Here is a 24192-nt window from a genome sequence, read left to right as displayed (position 1 = left end):
ACTATAATATTACTATAATTAATTTATATATTTTCTTTAAAAGTTTTAAATTCATAAAATTTATTTAATTTTTTTAAAAAATTAAAAAGATAAATAGGTTTAATGAAAGGGTAAAATTTTATTTTAACCCTTAAACTTCATATAAAATTTTAATTATGGACTTTTTTTGTAAATCTAAAATAGTTTAAGGATAAATTTGTAATTTAACATTCGTAGAAATTTTATTATTCAACGACACAATAATGATATTTTTGATTTACAACAGTACCTAAGGGAAGGGATGTAATCACATTCCCGGTAATATACCCCCAAAATACCACTATTGGTAATAAAAGATTACTAGGGGCTGGGAATGTTGGTCAACCAAACGGGGAAATAAGGATTCCATTCCCCCTGTAATCCCACATACCCTGAATCAAACACGTCCTTATGGTTTGACTAAAATTTCATTTATCTCTTAAGGTTTAATAAATAAATATATTAACCTATTCTATTTTAAATATAAGGACAATTATGATTTATTATTATTTGAGTTATTATTTCATACATTGACACTGAAAAAAGCATTCACAATCAATTTGTTTAAAGGGTAAACTATTCGTTTAGTATCATAATTATCGTTTTTTGTTTTAATTATCCAATTAGCATTTTTTAATATCATACATAATGTTATGTTCAAATTTTATTTTAATCACTTGTCGTTAATCTTACCTTTCATTACAACTATACAAGATGGAGACCTTACCCTTCAAATAGGAACACAAGACCTATGTAAATTAACTCAAAACAAGAAAAACGATGGGACCTTATCCTTTGAAAGGAGCCCGAGTTAATCTTCAAAGAGGAACTCCAAACACAAAATATGATGGAGACCTTACCTTCCAAAGAAGAATCCAAGACTTTCATAGATAGTCTCAAAACAAAAATTTATACTAGACCATTTCAAACGATGAACATGAATAAAGCTTCATTCATACATAATTATATCATTATTCAATAATATTCGGGTATGCTTGCATAATATAACAAAAAAATAGAACATGCTTGTAAACAGAAACCATATAGTGTAACTCATTTTGGCTCATTAAGAACTCAAGTCGAGTATTTATCGAGTTTTGATTGAATTGATCTCGAATAGCTCACGATTTATCTCGTCTTATTTACAGTCCTAATCGAAGGAAAGATAAACAATAGCAACACTAACATAAAAATACATATCACAATGATGGCTCATTGACAAAATGACATTACTACAATTCAATTACGATATATTTTCAGTGATTCTGTGCGTCAATATTAAACCTGGTAATTCAAAGCAGAGATAGATTAATATAATTATTAAATAAATGATATCTAAATTTAGATAAACGATATAAAATCTAATTCTAAAAAGAAAAAGAATAAAAAAAGATGTATTACAAAAGTAAACAAATAACATGCATAAAATTAGGTAAATCTATTTTATTTTCAGATCTAAAAGAGAAAAATTAATTAAACAATAATATAATTAGATCATAGGGAGGAAAAGACACAAAAGATAAAAGAAAATTTAACGGTAGATGATCGATTCAAAACGGATGTTATCAAATAAAATATATATTAAAAAAACTCAAAAAGAAACGAAGCAATAAAAAAGAAACAGGGTAGTATTTAAATATTCTATGGCGTATAAGTTCAAAAGCTTTTGTTAAATAAATCATATTGTTTATTTTTACGTATTTATAATATACAAATAATATTTTATATTCCAAATATGAAAATAATTTTATAAGATTTTTAATATTTTAAAAAAGACATTCATATATCTTCATAGATATTGAACCGGAACTCGAGTATTTAAAAAATAAAAATTATACTTTTAACCATTGAAATTATTTAATTCGTGATTTACAACATAATTAAATATGTGATACTATTGTCACAGGCAGAGCCGGTATCCAACGCCCTAAAAGTTACTAAAAGAATTATAGAAAGTCGTTAGTTATAATAAAATTATAATATATCTTGAATTACAATGAATATTTACAAGTATAATTATAAATGTGAACTAAATTATAATTATGATATTTTTCTATAACCATTGATACAAAAAAATTAGCTACCTTGATCACATAAAAACAAAGAATGAAAAGGTTAAAAAACCTAACCAAAATACCCGAACAAAATAAAGATACGAACAAATCTGACTGCATCGACAAATAAACCACAAAAGGGGTGAAGCTATTGAAAGACTACTGATAAATCGCAAATCAGAGTCGAGTGAAGTGAAAAAACTATCCACGAACGCAAAATTCATATTCAAATAAATCCAATGGTCCAAAGCAGGGAAGATCAGCAGTATAACAAATAAGCATCATCTTGACCAGTCGTGGCGATTGTCAAATCCAACCCTAAGAAAAAGATAAACGAAAGCAAATGCCAAAAAATCAAAAACTGCCAAAAAGACAGAGATAAACGTGTCACAAAGACAGAGATAAACATGTCATAAAGACATAAATATTCTTAAAAAACTAAAAAATAAAGAAAAAAAAGACAACCGACGATCGACAATCAGTATCAAAATTGATATTGTCGTCGGCTAAATAAAATCAAAAAAGAAAAAGTTGATTTGATCTATAGAAAATAGTACAAATTGCAAAGAAAAAAAAAGGGTGAAGAGAGAGCTAGTGGGATTTAGAAGAGACCAACAAAAATATTTAAATTAAATTGTAATTATAATTGATTTTATATACATTTACTAAAATATATTAACTATAATATCAACTAAATTAATTTATATTTAAAACATTAACGTTGAATCATTTTTATTTTTAAGCTTTTTCAAATAATTTTAGTTTATATCTAAGAGTATAAAATGTATGACCTAAATTCAACGGAGTATTTATTTGACATCAACTATCATATTCCACATTAAAGACCCAAAGCTCAAAACTTGAAAATGTATGACCCAAATCCAATCTCTACTTCACATCAACGGCCTAAAGGTCCAAAACTCGAACATACATGACCCGAACAAAATTCTATGTTTACACATCACTGTTGGGTAAGAAATAGACTATACAAGTTTTGTTTCAAACCTCTAATTACAGCTTTGACCTAAAAATCACCCCATCTTTTGGGGACAAAATCATTTCTTTATTGACTTACTCAATGTAAACATAAGGATATATCTATCACATACCCTTTTATTCCCATCTCCAATATCAAAATGCTGCCATTTTATGTGAATGCCTCATGTCTGATATTTCTCTTAAACACAATGTCATGAATGCTTGACTTTCTTTTCCAGAATTCATAGCTTTACCCTTGGCTTCAGTTGATCCTTCGATTGATCACTGGTTTGGTTGCAGCTTTGGTTATTGCTCTGATCGTTGCTCTGAAGATTGTTTTCTTCATTTCCAACCTCGGCTCCTTTGACATACAATTCATAATAATGCTTGGCTTGTTGAATTTCCCTGTCAAGTTCCGCATACATCTTCATAGATGATTCGGCAAAACTCTTCAATTGACCAATAAAGAAAACTAGACTCGTCCTGAAAGAATCCTTCAAAGCATCATCTCGGAACATGTACGCAGAATCACTAATTTTGTCATCTTTCCGGGACGAATTCTCGTTCACAGCATCCTCTCTTGACGTATTGATAGCATAATCACTGTTGTCATTGTTCCCCTGGGGTGCATATGGACGATTAGCATTCTTCCCTTCGTTCTTTTCTTGGTGCGGTAAAAAGCCAGATGTATCGGCTGCCAGCCGTTTGATGGAGTCAAAGACTTGCTTTATAGAAGGCTCCAATGCATCAAGCTTGTCAAACCAAGAACCACATGTTTTGTATATTGGAGGGCCGCGTGCTCTCAGAAGTTCGGTTTTGAAGTTTTTCCTCTTTGATCTCTTCAATTTTTGTGGAATAGAAACACATCTCCCGAGCCAACTGTTTATGGCTTTCAGATAAGCTTTCAGGGAACCAATCCACTTTGTAAAACTCGAAAACAGCAAGCTTAGTTCATGTTCAAGATGAGCGGTAATAGGTCGATGTGATTCAGACAGTGCAGAGATTTTCATGGTGGCATTCTTGTATGCAACTGAGATAATTTGAAACTGACGCCTATGGCATTCAGACATTACTTCCCACATTCGACTCAACCTGTGTTGGAAGGATACGTGAAACAGATTATTTAGAATACGAGTATTTGAGATACGAGCACAGCATAGACTATTTTATGAAGTAAAAGTATCGGTGCAACCAGCCAGTAAAAATATGGCAGAAATGACAGATAAGACATCGTGGATGAAGACATACCCTTCTATCAACTCCTCAAGTTGTGGCTGCAGCTCATTGTCACGTAAATCCTCAATTCTTTTCGATATTGAGTGAATTCTTTGGATTGCAACTCTAATTCTTGAGTGCAAATCCTTGACAACAGCTCTAGTCTTGTCAATTTTGCTTGAACTCTCTGCCCTCGACTCCAGATGCCTTAAAAATTTACACTTCAAGTCATACTCACTACGGACCGTCTCGCTGGCCTGAAGAGATACATAATGAATGACTCTCAATGATCATAAATTTTAATGGCCCAAAACAGATCACCACTTGACTAGATAACCTCAAGGATTCGACTTACTGGTGCCAAGTTGTATAACTTTCGACTTCGGAAAACAACAAAAAAGTCGCAACTAGACTTTATAGTAAACTATTTGAAGTTCAACTCTGAAGCCAGAAAAGTAACCGTGCATGTCTCCACATATAGGCAGAGTTTGGAAACATAACATTAACAAAAGCATTCATTTACCTAGGACTTCGAAGGTAAATTCTTGAAGGACTCCTCTCTATATGACAATCACTTAACAGCAGAAAAAAACCAGTACTTATGCAAGCACATTTTTCCATACAATTGTTTCAGTTTCTACTGTATTTCACATAAGCTTGTATTAAATGTCAAAATAGAAGGCTCATAAACAGAAATGAAAACATCAGGAAGGGAAACGAGAAGCAAAAGAAAAAACAAATAATACCTTTACTTCATCATAAAGTTTCCTCTCCCATGCATATAGTCTATCCAAGGTTGAGGCATGACTACCTGAAATCATGCAGGCATTATAGAAAAGATTGTTGTTAAGGTCCTCGACATCATCCTTTGTATTTAATAATCCCAGAGGATTTCCGGATGAAGATGATCGAGATGACGTTGTCCTATGCCAAATCAAGTACTTCGCATCACTTTGAGGAAGCTCTAAGTAAAGATAAGAAAGGATTAGCATCATCTGGAACCACGAATCAAGAACAAAAGATAAACTAAAATCATTAAGAAGGTAAACCATGACAGAACTAGCCCTAGATCTCACAGCATACATTCTAAATTGAATAAGTTTGCTTATATAAAGATGTTACTACAATTGCCATCTACATACTTCTATTGTTCATTTTATTCTTTCCAATGACGAGGACGACGTATGAAAAACATATGCAAAAGGATTCTTAGATTAAGAGCATATAATTCCATAATGATTATATTCCCTTTAATGCGCTTTATGTATATGAAATTTCTGGTTGTATTCTTTGAAACTTGCAACTTCATAACATAATAGAAACTTGCAAGTAATCAAGTAAAATGTATTCTTTGAATACATTACATAATATACATTAGGAAAATATATAAAACCAGACACTTCAAAAGTTGGCAGTCAGTCATATTCAACCACTCAAAGTTACATCGTCAATCGTTTCATAAAAGGGTTTCAAGGCAAAAGCATACTTTGCATGCCATTTTGTCATCCTTTCATATTAACGTTTTTCTAGCAAAATGTATACTTTAAAGATAGCCTGCATTTGAAAGAAAAAAAAGCATATCACAGTCTCACATCAAAAGTTGGCAAAGCAAACACTTCCAGCTGCTCATAGTTTCATTGTGCAAGGGTTTCATGAAAGGATTTCAAGGCAATAGCATATTTTGTATGTAATTTTATCACTTTCACATCGTTTTTATTCAAACAATCAAATATTGCACTTCCCACCTTGCATTGTATGGTTTCAAGATGTAAAGATATAACCCATTTGTTATGTTTGCTCTAAGTGGCAGACGTATGTGGACTCCAAGGTGGGCACGTGCCCATCCTGAAATCCGAATTTCTTTTTGTTACTTGCCATTTTACTAAGGGTGTCCACCATGAAATTTAATTTGTGCCCACCCCATTCAAAAAAAATTTGTTATTAATATATACATGCCCAACCTCAAAAATATTTTTGGATCCGCCACTGTTTGCTCTTTAGCTCCGTCTGCCAAGTATATCTTAGTTGTTACAGACAACAACCAGTCACTACCGAACAAAAATGCACAGCACAGGCACTACATTTTTAGGAGCTCAAAAAGCTTCAACTTGGTCACAAAAAAATGGGAATGGAAGCCTACCTTCTTTAACTTGGCTTGGATCTTCCCCACAAGAGAAGCATGCTCTGAAGAATATTGATGCCGTCAATCGACCTAAAATGGTAGGAAGTCCTGTTACCAATAGCTTTCAACAAAATCATACCAATATAAGATAATCATTTATGAAGACCCTTCAATGGAACTTGATAAAATGGAAATTTCTCCAAACAATCACCATAAATTAATAATCGTTTTACCAATTTTTCACATGTAAATCAATACATCCAAATAGATTCAAAATCAATTCTATAACACAAAGATGAATTATAAACAATATAAAAATTGCAAAACACAATAATGCCCTTCCTCACTAGATAAACCACTTCTTAATTGTGCATAACTTCCAGTTCTGATGAGACACCAAACATGCACAAGATTTACTCTCTGTGTGTGATGATGGACATGCATATGTGAGTGAGAAAGAGATGATGTCTGGATCTGACCTTTTCCAGGAAAAATAGGACGGACATGCAACTTATTAGCTTCAAGCATCCTAGGGACTTCTTTCCCAGAGTCAGAAGCTTTTACAAAGAGAAACTCAATATCTTTCATGACAGAAAAGAAATCTTTAGGGGCAACCTTGATATCAGAAGCCTCTTCTCTGACAGGAGTTCTCTTTATTTCAGTTGGAACAGAAACGCAGCGGGGTGTTCCTTGTAATGGTGACAAATCAGGAGAATTGTTTTTTTCCCTACTGACAAAGTCAGTTTCTGAGGCTACACTACCAACAGATGGGATAACTGATGGTACATTGGCTATTTTATTGTCATTTACTCTGTTCAGGTTTTCAAAACTTCGAACCAGAGTATCTGCAGGAGGCTCAACTTCGAATTCATCTTCTGAACCCTGAGTTTCTTCTCTTTCATGTAAAGAAGCCCTCTCTTCATCTTCCAGCTTTGGAAGAAGTTCCTCTTCCCTATGTCGTCTAAAATCGTCAATGGTTCCTGGACCTTGATCCGGTTCCTTTCCTTCTTGAAAAGACAATTGATGGTCATTTGGATGCCAAAGACCAAAGAAATCCCATTCTGGAGTTCCTGACGGCGAAGGAGAAGTGTCAAATGGTGATGATTCTGGTTTTTCAGTGGAACGAGTGGTGGTATTCTGTGGGGTACTTGATGAGGTTACCAATCTGATATTAGGAACAGGGGGTTTCTCTTCGACTTTTCTCGAAGATATAACCCGAAACCTCATATGGTTCACCTGAAAATGACTGGAAGTGGGAGGAGAAGGAGATGGAGAAAAGGTTTCAGTTGCATCAACACGTTGTGACAAAGACGGAGGAGAGTATGAAAACTGGGAAAGAGATTTTCCGGTTAAAGCAAAGGGCTCTGGTGTAGCATTAGTTGAAGTGTAAAGGGAAGACTCAGCTGGAGTTTCAAGTTCAACAAACTTCCTAAGAGCAGTGCCTAGACTTTTTAGTGTCTCGATATATGCAACATGAGCAGCAGCCAGTAAGCATCTTCCATCAAGTGCCTGACGAACATATTTCTTCCTTTCGCGACATAACTGCAGGGCCTGATCCTCTTCTACTTTAGAGGCAGAGGCCCCCATATTACTACCTTCTAATGATAGATACTCCCCTAAAAAAGCAATCAAGGGTCAAGACTTAAGGATTCTCCTGAAAGTAAATTAAGCTTATGTCACATTAAATGAACATCTTAAAACATGCAGCAACTTTTTGGAAGCAATTTTTCAATAACCATGATTGTAAATCTCATAAAAATACCAAGCAAAATACGTCCAAAATCAAAGCTACCCCTATCGAAACACATACTAAAAAGATTAAAACATTCAAGAAAGAAAAAATGGATTCAAAGTTAAATTCCACAGATACAAATGGAAAGTATCCAGTTATCTCAAATTATGACTGAATTTCAACACTCCGGGATATGTTCTAACTAGGCATCTTGGATATTAAAAAATGCATCTCGAATATTTAATAAAAAAGATGCTGGCACTTGAGATTGCAGATTTAAGTTTTCAGATGCACAATTTCATTGGATTTCACAATCATACTATGAGAAGCTTCAAGCCAACAATAATTGATAAGAACTAGTACTACAGAAAATAGATAATGTATCCAAACAAATTGAGAGTGAGGGGTAGACAAAAAGTCGAGGTGAAAAAATAAATGCTAGAAGAATACGGGAGGCTACACACCTCGATCAACAAGAAGAAAATAGAAAAACCATTTCACAGTTGTAGCCAACAAAGCAAGAGAAAGCGATTCGACAAGCAAACTTAAGCTAAAACCATGATTAAATCTCAAAATTAAGATCTGAGCTTGAAAACAGTCTGAAAAAGATTTGTAGTATGATTTTGAACTCAAAACCTATGTAAAGCCACAACCATTGAGTGAAAGTTAGAGCAAGTATGATATAATAATGCTAACATATCTTTAACCATTCACAAAGCAACATCAAAGGTGAGAGCAAAAAAAAATAAAAACAAAAAGCTGCAAGGTTCATAATTTTTAAGGCAAAAAAATAAAAAATAAAAACAAAAAAGGGGATGATAGAGAATCTATATGGATATTCACGTGTCCATCTTTCAAGAAAAAAAGAAGTATAATTAAGCCAGCAATAGCTATCAAACAATATAATATTAGCATGATTAACTTTTCTTCAACTCAAAACATTTCCAAAGAAAATTCTATTTCCACATCCCACAAAATATTATTTTCTTATCTAAACAATTAAGTATAAAACAGAAACAAAACCCACAAAAAGAAAGATGAAAATACCTTGGAAGAGAGAAAAGGCCCAGTTTGGGACTCAAAAGTTGCAGCAAAATAGAATCAAATTTAAAACACAGAAGACGGTGGCAAGATAGGATTCACCCTGAAAAACAAAGGGCAACAATAAAATAACAACAGTTAGAAGCAAAATTCATGAACAAACATCAATCTTCAACAATTAAAAATCATTGAGTTCAATAGAATGGAAAATCCAGATACTGAAATCAATAAAAAAAATCTCAGACCCAAATCAGTAATTGGAAGCAGAAGCAATAGCCCTAAAGGACAAAGATGCAGATATAGTAAAAAAGGGAATATAAAGGGCTGATGTGAACCTCGATAAATGTCAGTGAAAGAGGTGAAACAACAAATAAAAGGCTAGGAATTCAGAGCAGAGTCGTGTTTATGTAGAGATAAGTCTTCTAAACAGTCATCAGAGAGGTACATAAGAGGGAAATCTGATAGTGATGTATTGTAACGGACATGGGACACGGTTACGTACAACCCGACCCGTCCGAAAATTTTACAACATTCATCCGACTCGATCCGACACAAAAAATATATACTATCCACCTATTTAAACTCGATCTCATTTTTTGAGATAAAATCTGAACCCGACCCTAAATAATAAAAAATATTATTTTTATTAAATAAAATAATGATTTACTTAAAAAATAATATATAAAGAGATATTATTGTAATTATTTATAAATATATAAGGTAAATTTTTTTTTCAGATCGGGTCGGATATTTTTCACCCTAAACCCGAATCCGACCCGACCCAAACATCATATTAAAAAAATCTAACCCACCCGATCCAAACCCGAAATTTTTTAAAAAAATCCGACCCAATTGAATTGGATCGAGTTGAAACCCGTCAGGTTCGGGTCTCATGTCCATCCCTAATTGTATATATATGCATTTTTATTACTTTTTTTGATGTAAAAATGACATTATTAAATCAATAACCCTCATTAATTATTTTTTTAAGAATAACCTCCTCCCAAGATTATTTAGATGTATGTCTCCCAAATTGTACACGTAGGACTATCTCGAGTCCTACGAAAAGTTATAAATTACTCGCTTCTTATCACGCTCTGCAGGACGTGAGGTGCACGATACATTAAATCGTTGTCAGTAATTTATCGCGGGCAGTATTTAACATATCTCGCGTCCAACAAGACGCGAGGTAGGTTTTTTTGAAAAGATTATGTAAATTTGCGCTTCGCAGTACTCGAGGTACTCCTCACTTCGGGGACGGTGCGAGGACGTCTATAAATATAGACCCCCACACCTATATTCTTGACACATTCTTCATAAAAAAAATTCCCTCTCTTATATTCTCTCTGATATATTTATTTACGATCATTATGACAGGTTACTGAAGCTTGATCGAAGGCATGTGTTCGATTATTGGCGGACAAATCCAAAGGTAATTTTTATTTATTTATTTATTTTGATTTATTTATTTCAATTATTTTGAATAAATTAGTAATTAATTAATTTTTTTACGATTTATTTATTTATTCAATTCAAGGGGCATGAACGATCATTGAATTGTTATATCAACAGTTTCTCAATATCTGATGAGGATATTCTTCCATATTTGCACGAAGCCAATTTTGGTTACGTTAGTACTATAAGTGGTGGTACGAATTCGCATCCTCAATTGATAAACGCGTTGTTAGAACGATGAGGACCGGAGACTCACATGTTTCATTTTCATTGTGGGGAGGCAACTATTACCCTCAAGATGTTGCATTCCATCTTGGGTTGTATGTTGACGGAACGCTTATTACTGGTGTTGCCCTTGGAAACTAGCAAGACTTGTGCAACCAACTGTTGGGACTTACTCCGACAGATGACGATGTGGATTAAGAGAAGCTAAAATTTAAATTTTTGGACGATAATTTTACGCAGTTACCCGCCAATGTTGCTCTAGTAATTATGGGGGTAATTTTTATTTATTTATTTCGAATAAATTATTTATTTCTTTAATCATATATTTTTTTTGATTAAATTAGTGATTTATTTGGTTATTTTGAATAATTTATTTTTTTATTTCAAATAATTTAATTATTTTTTAATGTTTTTATTTTAAATAAATAATTTATTTATTTAATTTATTTATTTATTAATAATTTTTTTAAAATAATTTATTTATTTATTTTCAAATAATTTATTTATTTATTTATTTTGAATATTTTTTATTTTAAATAAATAATTTATTTATTTATTTTTGAATAATTTTTTAATTTATTCGCTTGATTTTAATTTTGTAGCAATTTGCTCGTGCTCGGATTTTGCAAATTATTGGGGGATCTTGATGCCAGATAAATCCCGAAACAAAGTGCATCTAATGTGGTTGTTTCATCTGCACGATTTGGGTGAGTCTAAATCTAATAGTTGGGGATTAGCAGTGTTGGCATTATTTTTCCGAGATCTATGTAAAGTTGTTCATCCGGAAAAACAAGCGATTGGAGGTTGTTTGATGTTGTTACAATCGTGGGTGTGGTTTCGAATGTCATTTTTTACAATCTATTCCTATACAATTGACCCCACTTAAATTTTCACTACTTCGAAGGTAATTAAATATAAATTATGTTTTTTAAAATTTTTTATTATTAAAGGTTTTTAGGGTTTTACAAATAGTTATATTTTATTATATGATATGTGTACAGTTGGACTAACTCATGCCCACCTACCACATCATTTGCGTGATTTTAGATTGTTGATTGATAAAATGACGGACGAGGTAATCGATTTTATAGAATTTTTGAAAAATTATATTTAATTTTTAGTTGGAGTTTATCTAACTTAGTTTAAAAATATTTTTGTAGTTCGTGTGGAAGTCATACGATGATGATGTTATCCGATCGTGTGCTCCAGTTGAAATAGGTCTCAGTTTGCACGTTTGGACGTCGAGGGTGTCGTTGATAGTTTATGAGATAGTCGAGTGACATCCTACCGATCGTGTGATGCGACAATTTAATTGTGTCCAAACTATTCCGGTAGCACCACCAAACTTGGACAAATTGCACCGAGTAACGTGACAGGGGACGGCAGCGTTTAATTGGATGGTTTATCATTCGGACTGGGTGATACGATGGATAGCGAGGTTAGATAACCATCCCCTTTCTCAACCCATCGTTGACTACAGTGTTACACATGATTATATGTTGTGGTACAAGCAAAATGGGATGCCAAATATACTGACCGAGGAGGAGCGAGCACGAGAAATTTATAAACCTCACCGAAACCGTCCACCGACGTAACATGCTTCTAGAGGGGAATCAAGTCGGAGTAGAAGAAAACATATTCCAGCATCATCATCGAGTAGCTCATGGGCACCTACAGAGCATCAGATACCACTGACACCACCTACATTCACCCACTCGACTCAGTCAGCGTTTCAACAAACGATGCCTCCTCCGACGGAAGTTTTTTTACCGACGTATTTGATTCCTATCCGATGGTCATTGTCCATTCTCATTGCCTTCCTGCACCAGTTGAACCGTATTATCTATCACCTTCGGTTGCATTTGCTCAACCATTGGCAACAGACTTCGGTTTTGGCTCTGATAATGTCAATCAAATGTCGCCTCAGAGCATGTTTTGCACAGGTCTTGGTCTCAGTGCTAGTGGAGGTAATGGACATGTAGATGGCGATGACGATGATGACACTGATGAAGATAGATTGATTCGTAGGAATCCTCGCCGGACTCGTCGTCCACCACCGTGCGGTACGGGTTGACATAGGCATCATTAGTTTTTTTCTTGTAATGAAAAAAATATTTAATGTTTGATCAACCTTATTTTATTTTCTTTAGTTAATCGAACTACAATTTCTTTTTTTTAATAGTATTAGAATATTATGTTCTAATTTTTTAAATTATTAATTAAGTTTTTATATATCAAATATTAAAAATATCAATCAAATTATCCTTCAACAACATCATCATTTATTTAAAATATTGATTGATAAACATAATAAAAAGAAATACATGTAGTCAAAAGTTTATTTTTTTCATATTTAGTATAAATTTTTGATATAGATGAAGATGTTTCTTTCTCTTAGCCCTGACGTTTACGGGTGTCACGTAACAAAACTGACTTTTCGTCGTAATGGTCTTGTGACAATCAAATTGGTTATGCGTTACTTGATGAAGATTTTTCTTCCTTAAATTTTATTATTAACTCGATGTTCATACCACCAACACGTTTGTAAGACCTAAACATCTTTAGAAGGTCTTTTTTATTTGATAAGGTCAACATGTAATGTACCTCAAGGTCAGGTTCATCAACGAGAACTTTGGCTTGCAAAAAGCCATATGTCGTGTTGTTGAATTTTTAAGCTTCGTTGAAATCAACTTATATAATTCATCTTTCTTGATCTTTGTATTGAAGGCAATGTAGAAATAAGTTTTGGAATGGAACACAGTTGCAAAAAAAAAATCTTTCCATTACAAAGATATTCGTCCAACGTGATTTTTGTATCGCTTATATATATAATGAAATAAAAGAAACTCGCGTCCTATAAACAACGAGGTCCGTTATCAAATTAGATGTGTACGTTGAATGTGATGTCACGTCAGGAATCTCTATGTAAGTTACTTTTTGTACAACGTGATGTCACTGCCATGTCAGACATCCGATTCCTGGTATTATTATATTAATTATGCTAAAATTATTAATATTTTATTATTGACGCGTTTTATAAATTGCGAGCTCATTGCCTATATAATGCACCCTCTACTGATGTCATTCTACATTATAATGCAGGAGTTTATGCCTTTTATATCGCTCTTTGAAATTTGTAAATTTTCTTCAACACGAGTGAACATCAATTCTCGAGAAACTTATCGTTTCTTAAAAGGATAATTATTGGGCGTAACGTAATAAAAACAATAACTACACAATATTCTAGCTTGTTGAAATGAATAGAAGATAAGTCACTTTCCGTTTCTTCGTAGTTTGTAGAAATATCTGATGTTAAGTTCAATTCCTCAATTATTTGTTCATTCTCCTTATATTTACGAGCGTAACGTAACAAAACTGACTCTTCGTTCTTTTGGTCTTGTGACAACCGAGTTGCTTCTGCATTACTTAATAAAGATGTTTCTTCCTCAAATTTCACAGTCAACTCGATGTTCATACTACTGGCACGTGTGTAAGCCCTAAGAATCTTCCAAAGGTCTCTTAAATTTGATAAGGTCAACATGTAATGTTCTTCAGGGTCGGGCTCAAGAATGAGAACTTTTGCTTGCAACGAACACATCTGTCGTATTGTAGATTTTTTTAAGCTCCATCGAAATCAAATCGTATAACTCATCTTTCTTGATCTTGGTGTTGAACGAAGTGTAAAAATAAGTTTCGAAATGGAACACTGTTGCAGAAAATATTTCCATTAAATTAATTTTTTAACGAAGCTATTGTATTTATAATTTTTTATAGAATAGATAGACCTCACCGCGAGTAACCTGCCAGGTCAGGAATCTTATTCCTACTGCCACATCAGGAATCTCTACATATCCTGCGGTGTACAAGACGTGAAGTGTCAATCCAGGTCAGTGACCACAATGAAAAACACGAGTATCTTGCCTATATAATGCAACTACTACTGCTGACATTCTAAATTAATACACATGGTCTCAACTTATAAAAGGCTTATCTTGTTGAACTATGTTTTGATATAACAATTTAAGGCAAAATGGTTTTTGGACTTGAATTGAATTTACAAAATGTTTTTGTACTTAATTGAATTTATTCAAAGTTTTAAAAGGTTTCAAAAATAATTCAAAGTCCATTAAATTCGGATTTGAGCCAAAATGATAAAGGGTGTCAAAGTGCATCTATGCACCCCTACAGTGCATCCATGCACCCCTGCAATGCATCCATGCATCCCTGCAGTGCATCCATGCACCTGCACTAGTGCATCGATGCACCATACAGTGCATCTATGCACTCAAACATCGAATACAATTAGTGCATCGATGCATCCTTCTGTGCATCGATGCATCAAGGTTGTGCATCGATGCATCCTGCTGTGCATCCATGCACGAAGGCTGCAACGGCTAGTAACAGCTAGTTTATTTGAATTTAATGAAGGGGTATCGATGCACCATGTTATGGGAAGCCTTTTTGAGTAGAAAAATCATCCCCAAACGGCTCCAAAATATCCCCAACGGCTATATACAACATCAAACACATTCCAAGCTATAAATACAAGCTAAAGACACTTGAAGAAGAAAGAGAACAACTATCTAAGCAATCAAACACAAGAGAAGAGTTTTTCAATCTTATTTCATATTTCTCTTGTAAATATGTTGTATGTTGTTCTTGTGAGCTCAATCTTGTAAACACCTACCTTAGAGAGGTTTTCTTGTTTACTTATTTTATCCTTTTGTAAAGGGGAAATGTTCTAGCTTATCCCGTGTAAAAGCTAGGGAAAAGTTCTAGTTTAGCCCGAAAAAACTAGGGAGTTTGTAAGGTTACTCTTTGTCCTCAAAAGAAATAACAAATTAGTGAATTTGTTGGAAAATCCTTGGTGAGGAGCTAAGGTAGTGGATGTAGACTTGGTTGAGAAGTCAAACCACTCTAAATCGTTGTGCAATTTTTTATCTTTTAATCTCCTTACTCCCTAAACACAAAAACTGATCCCGACCCTCTTTGTAAACCGTTCCGATTATCGATTCGAGCTTCTGAAAATCCCAACAATTGGCATCAGAGCCTAACTCATTAAGAAGGTTTAACCACCTTGAGACGATCCTCGAAGAAACTCTACCAATTCCTGACACAACCGAGAAGATGGCTTCCACCTCCGGCTCGTTCCACATGGAAGACTCCCTACCAACGGACAAGCCTCCATACTTCAATGGAGTCAACTATCGTCATTGGAAGAAATTAATGAAGGTATTCATCCAATCCAATAATCTTGATGCATGAGAGATAATCAAGAACGGATACTCTTCTCCAAAGAAGAAGGAGAAGAAGACAAAGAACGGAAGAAAGCTCAATTTAATGCCAAGGCCATGCACATGGTGTTGTGTGCATTTGATCCTGAAATCTATGGAGTTTCTTCATATTCAAGTGCCAAGGAGCTTTGGAATAAGCTCAAGGAATTCCATGGAAACAAGAAAGAAGAACCAACAAAGGTGGTGTCTCTAATGGCTTGTGAAGAGCCCGAGGTATCTTCTAACTCAATTGAATTTAATTCATATACGTTTGATAAGTTACAAGATGCTTTTAATAGGTTATATTTGGAGTTTGAGACCATGAACTCCAAATATAAGAAAATGATTTCAAAATTTAAAATCGAAAATGATTTTCTTTTGAAAACAAAAATAGATTTTGAAAGCCAAAATGAAATTTTGAAAAAGGATTTAGAGCTTTCAAAAATAAAAATTAAAAAGTTTTGAAAAAGAAAATTTTGATTTAAAAGTTAAGCTTGAATGCTTAACAAAAGAAAAAGAAATAATTTTAAATAATTCATTTAGTTCAATAATGACAATATGCTCACATTGTCATTATCATGGTCATAAGAAACATACTTGTCCTATGAAGAAAGGAAAACGTTTTAAAATTAGACAAGTATGGATTCCGAAAGAAACAAGGGGCATTGAACCTAATATCCAAGGATCCAAAGCAATTTGGATACCAAAATCAAAATAAATGTCTCTTGTAGGTGTGTGGGAGCAATGGTGATGAAAGTGATGATATTTAAGATGTTCTAGCCACACATGAAAAAGGAATGGGTAACCTCTAAGCTTAATGTTTTTAATTTTGGTTATTTGGTTGCTCATTTTATTTTAAGCATGCATGAGTTTTGGTTTTAAATGATTATGCATTATTGTTTTAATCTCATGTATGTTGAAAAGATGTTTATGATGAACAATTTTAAAGTTTTAATAATTTTTCATAATTTTTAGTTCATCATAATAAAATTTTGGCCAAAATTGGTTTTAATGCAAATGATATCTCTCTAACAATTGATATCAAATTTTCAAATACTTTGATTTTACAAATTTTAAATTTTTGACCTAAACTCGAAAGTTTATGCATGTGGTTTAAATGAAAAATGATATCTCTCTAACAATTGATATCAAAAAAATTTCAAATGCATAACATTTTTGGAAAACTTTATGCATATGATCTTAAATTCAACAATTGGTATTGCATAAAGTATTTTAGACTTGGATACTTTGAATTTCATGAGCTACTAACATGTTTGTTATTTTTTGTTGAAATTCAATTTTGTTTAAGTGTCATGATCTTAAAAGCTAAATTTTGTTTGGAATTCTATTATTGAGGGGGGGCTTTGATTTTTCAAATGATTTTTAAATGTCAAATTTACCACTTACTCTCCAAAGTTATTTTGAACTTCAAAGATTGAATTATTTTTGATATAACAAAAAGGGGGAGAAGTTTGGTTTGAAAAATTCAATTTCTAAATGAAAAAGGGGGAGCTTAATATTTTCATATATTTCCCAACAATTGTTAACAATTGATATCTTTTTCATTAAACAATTTACTAAGGGGGAGTTTTGCCAAAAACAATTTTTCAAATGTTTTGTTATATCAAAAAGGGGGAGATTATTGAACTATGTTTTGATATAACAATTTAAGGCAAAATGGTTTTTGGACTTGAATTGAATTTACAAAATGTTTTTGAACTTAATTGAATTTATTCAAAGTTTTAAAAGGTTTCAAAAATAATTCAAAGTTCATTAAATTCGAATTTGAGCCAAAATGCTAAAGGGTGTCAAAGTGCATCCATATACCCCTGCAGTGCATCCATGCACCCCTGCAGTGCATCCATGCACCTGCACTAGTGCATCCATGCACCATGCAGTGCATCCATGCACCATGCAGTGCATCCATGCACTCAAACACCGAATGCAATTAGTGCATCGATGCATCCTGTTGTGCATCCATGCACGAAGGCTGCAATGGCTAGTAACGGCTTATTTGAATTTAATGAAGGGGTATCGATGCACCATGATAGTGCACCGATGCACCATGTTATGAGCAGCCTTTTTTAGTAGAAAAATCATCCCCAAACGGCTCCAAAACATCCCCAACGGCTATATACAACATCAAACACATTCCAAGCTATAAATACAAGCTAAGGACACTTGAAGAAGAAAAAGAACAACTATCCAAGCAATCAAACACAAGAGAAGAGTTTTTCAATCTTATTTCATCTTTCTCTTGTAAATATTTTGTTCTTGTGAGCTCAATCTTGTAAACACCTACCTTAAAGAGGTTTTCTTGTTTACTTATTTTATCCTTTTGTAAAGGGGAAAGGTTCTAGCTTATCCCGTGTAAAATCTAGGGAAAAGTTCTAGTTTAGCCCGGAAAAACTAGGGAGTTTGTAAGGTTACTCTTTGTCCTCAAAAGAAAGAACAAATTAGTGAATTTGTTGGAAAATCCTTGGTGAGGAGCTAAGGTAGTGGATGTAGACTTGGTTGAGAAGTCGAACCACTCTAAATCGCTGTGCAATTCTCTATCTTTTAATCTCCGTACTCCTTAAACACAAAAACCTATCCCAACCCTCTTTGCAAACCATTTCGATTATCGATTCGAGCTTCCAAAAATCTCAACATATCTTCTAGTGGAACAACTTGGCACGAAACAAAGATATCCTTATGTCAAAATCGGTGTTATATGTTATGCCTCCCGAAGAGAATGCCTTTTATAAAGATATTGTCTTTTAAAGTTCATGGGTGGTTTTTCATTTAATAATACCCTTAAAAGGCATCCTCAACCGGTCGTCCATCCAAGTAAATAAAATTATGGGAGGGTGTCTCAATATCCACTATCATCCATCAAAATTGTCAGTCGATATTTCAACCTTTTTTAACAAGAATAACCTGACATTCTCGAGAAACTTATTATTCTAAAAAAACATCCTCTTCTGATGGCATGTTCCATGAAAAAACCCAGGGTTTCCCTAGTGCATGAAATTTCTAGTTCCATCAAAACTACTCAGGAACATATGGTGTTTTAATTATGTGACTAGGATTACTTTGAAACGCGTTTTTGGTTTCGAACCATTTTGAATGCGATTTTTTCACTGCTTACAATGTCTCGTATGTATCGATACTAGCCTCAATTGAAACATAAGGATCAATATTACGCTTCTAATCTTATAAATGACGAAAAGTTCCATACTAACTTCCTGAAAATACTCACTAAACATGCCTACGAATCCATGTTAGCATCTTCTTAATGTACAAAACCAAGCTTTGGAACCATGTTGAACGCGATTTTTACCTCGCTTACAAATGTCTAATATGTGCCGATATTATACTCAATTGAAAGATAAGTTGCAATACTACGCTTTTAATATAATAAAGTACGCAATTTTTCAGATTAAATACCTGAAAAAACTCTTCGAATATACCTATCAACCCATTTTAACATTTTCTTCATGCATAAAATAAGCTTTGGAAGCATTTTCAACGCAAATTTTAACCCACTTACAATGTCTCATATGATGTCTCGATATTGGCCTCAACTGCAAGATAAATTCAAATAGTATGCTTATAATCTTATAATTTACAAAAAAAAAAAATGAGATTCAATACCCGAAAATACCAGTTAAACATGCTTATAAGAACTTGCAAAACAACATACCTCGCCTCTTGTAAGACGCGAGGTATGTTAAATATCGCTCACAATAAATTACTTGCTAGGATTCAATGTATCGTAGACTTTGCGTCTAGCAAAGCGCGAGATATTAAATACTAATATTAAATATCGTTATGTGAAAACCTAGGGGAGCCGTCGACTCCAACTACCGTCCGTGTACGATCCATACTAGATCTGACCAACTGCCCATCCTACCTCTTCTACATTCTTGACAACTTGTCTCAATAGAGTCTTTCAGTGGCATGTTTCGGTCCTCTTCCCCATTACTTAGAAAAAAGTGAACCACTGGTTCAGGTGCAATACACTATCATTATCTCCTGGACAATTAGACACCCAACTCGTAATCGTAACAACCCAATAGAAAGAGCGAAACTCTACCAACTAAGCTATATCCCTCGAGCCAAGTAGAGCATGCATGAAGGAGTCGGATGCTTCTTCTATTATTTTCCTTGACGCCTAATGAGAAGCGAGTAATTTATCGCGTTTCGTAGGACGCGAGGTAGTCCTACGTGTGCATCCATATAAATAATCTTGGGAGGAGGTTGTTCTTCAAAAAAAATATTTAATGGGTTATTGATTTAATAATGCCTTATAAAATACAATGCCAGCAAGGAGTGAGCATTCGAGGGTAAAAAAAATTGAATTGTTTTAAAATTTATTTATATCTATTTATTTTTTTAAAAATAATTATAATATTATGATACAATATAAATATATATTTCTTCATATATTTTTATATGCAATATACACTAATCATGTAGAGTTGAGATATTCGAATAAAGTTTAAAAGTTAATTAATTAATTATTAAAAAATTATGTTATTTAAATTATGTTTTATCATTCAACTTGAATTTAATTTTTTCTAATCAATTAAAATTTATAAAATTACCAATTAAATTAATATAAGTCAAATTTTTAGCATTAAATTAAATTTGAAAAAATATTATTTTGAATAGAATCAAATTCTATTAACTCGTAATTTCAACGGCTCCATGCAAAAGGGCACATGGGAAAGGAAGGCCCATCAATCTGTTCTATATGGTTTTTGCGGATTGTGGTCCCCACGTTGCTGCTCGAAACAGAACAAAACAAAACAGACGGTAAAGACCGTTACATGTTCTACTTGTACCAAAAACACAACTTTTAATCAAAAATTCCCAAAGAACAAAAATCATTTGGTAGAAGCTGTTGAAAGTTGAATTCTCAGGTCATTTCAAAGAAAAACATGTAATGTTCTTAAAGCTACGGTGTGATTAATTCAGGGGAAACTACGTACTTAATCACTTACCTATTGTTTCAATTTTGTTTTAGTCATCTTATTATTTTTCTTTTCAAAATAATATCTAAAATTGCATCTTACTTCCTTGTTGGTCACCCACCATTAAAAAATTAGCAGTGGTGATGACGTGTCATTATAAGATAATATCATGTCGCCACTAAAATATAAAAGATATTTTCCATGCCAATCGTTCTATTTATCTTTCTAACGACTGGTGACCAATACGTAACGTTGGGTGTAATTTGAAAAAATAAGTGACCAAAATAGATCTACGAGAATAAATGGATGATTAGATACGTAATTTTTTTCTAATTAAATTAATTGTTCTTTCTTTCTTTATTTCTTTGGTGATAATATGATATGATAAAAGGAGGTAAACAACAAATTTTGAAGGGGTATTAGTTGGGAGAGAATAAAGTGAAGGAGAATTAACAAATCTCATTAGAATAAATAAGAAGAGCATCTCCTTTTCTTTAGCTCCTTTTAGAAACAACTTTGAATGCTTCTTTAACACTGCTTTTAGATGGGGATTGGATTAGAATATTGTAAAAGTTTTAGATTTTAGTGTTGCTTTTAAGCTTGGCATTGAACTCTTCAACTATTTGGTTCAAAGAATGTGTAAATCATGCAGGACTAAGAACGCTAGATATTCAAAATGGTCCTTGTAATTTTTTTTATATGTTTTGGTATGATTAAATGTATGTTTTTAATCCAATTAGAGTCGTAAATGTTTCAGTTATCGAAATGTGTCATCTCTTGCCCGACTTAATGTCTGAACATGGCAGAGGATGTTGCATGGTTGGTGTATCGAAATTTTATAACTAAGTTTGGTCAAGTTAGTCCTCTTGAATGATTTTCTTTGGTAAAAAATGGTTCACGTTCATCAAACCAAAGTGTCATAACCTGGATAGGAGGCGGTGATTTATGGTGATTCACCTCGATTGAAGGCAAGCCATATCAAACGTTTGATCACGTAATCGTAAAAATGGCCCATTAAAACGAATGTAGGCAATGCCGAAAAATTGACTTGAAATCTCCAGAACATAGGCCAAACAACAACATAGCAACAACAAAAGTTCTGAATTTGAGAGTGATGTTCTCTTAAACACCAATGTTTCAAACTATGAATAATTAGAAGCAACTAAATCAAAACAAAATCTATGAAGATATGGATAATGGCTATCCCCAGTAACTTAGTGATCACCAGGCATGCTCTTAATGATATCGGAATCACCTGAAATAACACAATATTTCCAAGATCATAACCGGTATACAGATAAGAGGAAAATGAAATCAAACATGTCAACAAGACAGTAACATTTACCAGGATCAACAATGCTGAGGCAGCACACCCTGAAATATTTGCCGCATGCAGTGCCCAAATCTACATTGTCTACAAAAGCAGAAAACAGGCGATTTTAAGGGAATAATCATCAAAAACAACAAAATCGACATACACTGAACAAATCAGCCCCAAATTGAATTAGGGTTTGTTGATAGGTTCGACAAACCTAATCTGATTCCTTGTAGAACCTGAGTATTTGTGTGACAGATCAAGTGATTCTCTGTGGTAATTCTCTTACTTTGAATAGGGTTACAAGTCTCCTTTAAGTTTAAGTAGGCTCAATATATAGAGTTACTGCACAAGTAAAATTACTCAAGATAGAATTCTATCCTACTAAAAAAAGAGTTATTTACAGTAAATCTAACTCTATTTACCATCTACAATCTACAATAACAGTTAGCTCCCATCAAGAAACAACATTACAAAAATATAAAGACCATTGGTGACCATCGCACCCCCAACACCAACGACACCGAAAAAATCAAGGGGAGTGGAATCAACTAGTCAACGGCTTTGAGTGACAAACAGATCAGTAGTTCCTCCTACAATTTCCATAAGCAGCACTAGAAAAAATCTTATTGAAACTAAATAATCGAAAGGGCAAGGGAGGGGTACGAACATGAACAAATCTTTAGTCATAATCCGTGAACTGAGCATAAAATAGATTTCAATTTATCTCGATATTAAAAACAATCAAAATTACTAAGTAACTAACAAGAGTGCAATCAGTTAAGGGACATACTTCCATTGTAATGGTGAACTCCAACCTTGCACAACATAGCATAATACTCTATCTCCGACTTCCGAAGAGGAGGGCAGTTGTTGGCAATGATAATCAACTTACCTACCAAGCATAAAATAAAAATAAAAATAAATGTCTTCCAGAAGCTGAATCAACATTTAGACTAGAATCATAAATAGAAAATTCGAATTGCAAACAAAATCTACAATGCCATTGTTCAAGTTAAACACTATTTTTAGCAAACAAGAGATGGTTCACTTTTAGTCAACCATCCAAAACAAGAAAACAAACCCATCATTTTTCATATAACAAAAAGAACCAAAAACTGCGAGAGATATTCAAATAAACAATCAGATAGCTCGAAATCTCAGAAATGGAGGAAAAAAGAAGCAGCATGGTTTAAAATAAAAAAAAACCAAATACCTTTGGAGCTTCTGAGGGATTTGAGGACAGTTTTGTAACCCAAAGTGTATTTCCCACTCTTCATAACGAGAGCCAATCTGTTGTTAATGCTCTCATGGGTCTTCTTCTGCATCAAAATACCCCATTAACGATATAAAAGTTGGTTAAAATAGTTTCAGAAAATCAGAAAAAAGAAAAGTAAAAGAGCGTAGGGATATTACGGTCTTCTTGGAGGCAACCATTGTCGTCGGACGATGCGAGATCTTCGGCGAGAAGGCGGCAGCTACAGATGGCTCAGCTTCACCGTACGCAATAAGAAAAGAAGCCCTAAAATCTCACTAATATATACCGATTCCGACGTTGTGTTTTGGGCTAAACGTGATAGCCTGTTTCTTCCATCTAACCCAAAATAATATAAAAATATGTGACACAGATATCATTAGATTTTTAAAAAAAGTTGCACTACACAAATAGTCATCTCACTATAAAGTAGTGTTTTGTTAAATGTTTTTGATTATTACAAGTTATAAAATAATTTTTTAGTTATAAAATATTATTTTGTTAAGTCAATTGACTATTAAAAATTATAAAATGATCATTCAACTATTCAT

General features: G+C 33.3%; 2 protein-coding genes and 1 long non-coding RNA gene across 4 annotated transcripts; 1 reads left to right on the top strand and 2 right to left on the bottom strand.

Annotated features, from left to right (window-relative positions):
- Positions 1–3051: 3051 nt before the first annotated feature.
- Positions 3052–9263, bottom strand: LOC120115337 (protein ALTERED PHOSPHATE STARVATION RESPONSE 1-like). 2 transcript variants are annotated; one of them, XM_039136067.1, is made up of 6 exons: positions 9167–9263; positions 6867–8041; positions 6406–6477; positions 5012–5229; positions 4299–4522; positions 3052–4142 (listed from the first exon to the last, which is right to left on the bottom strand). In XM_039136067.1, exons 2-6 carry the CDS (start codon positions 7972–7974, stop codon positions 3293–3295), a joined length of 2472 nt encoding a protein of 823 aa, XP_038991998.1. In that variant the 5' UTR covers positions 7975–8041; positions 9167–9263; the 3' UTR covers positions 3052–3292. The 2 variants fall into 2 exon arrangements, with proteins under 2 accessions (XP_038991998.1, XP_038991999.1); XM_039136068.1 differs by having other exon boundaries at positions 5012–5076.
- On the top strand, positions 7916–9339 carry LOC120115342. The gene is made up of 2 exons (XR_005515469.1): positions 7916–8047; positions 9175–9339. It is a non-coding gene; the product is annotated as an uncharacterized LOC120115342 (long non-coding RNA).
- A 12905-nt stretch (positions 9340–22244) lies between these two features.
- LOC120115309 (60S ribosomal protein L30-like) lies at positions 22245–23914 on the bottom strand. The gene is made up of 5 exons (XM_039136042.1): positions 23803–23914; positions 23603–23708; positions 23180–23281; positions 22417–22485; positions 22245–22326 (listed from the first exon to the last, which is right to left on the bottom strand). Exons 1-5 carry the CDS (start codon positions 23821–23823, stop codon positions 22286–22288), a joined length of 339 nt encoding a protein of 112 aa, XP_038991973.1. The 5' UTR covers positions 23824–23914; the 3' UTR covers positions 22245–22285.
- Positions 23915–24192: the final 278 nt, after the last annotated feature.

This window comes from Hibiscus syriacus, unplaced genomic scaffold, assembly GCF_006381635.1.
Source record: "Hibiscus syriacus cultivar Baekdansim isolate YM2019G1 unplaced genomic scaffold, ASM638163v2 tig00110263_pilon, whole genome shotgun sequence".
NCBI lineage: Eukaryota > Viridiplantae > Streptophyta > Magnoliopsida > Malvales > Malvaceae > Hibiscus > Hibiscus syriacus.
Note: the sequence above shows the minus strand (reverse complement) of the source record. Positions and strands in the feature narration are given on the sequence as shown.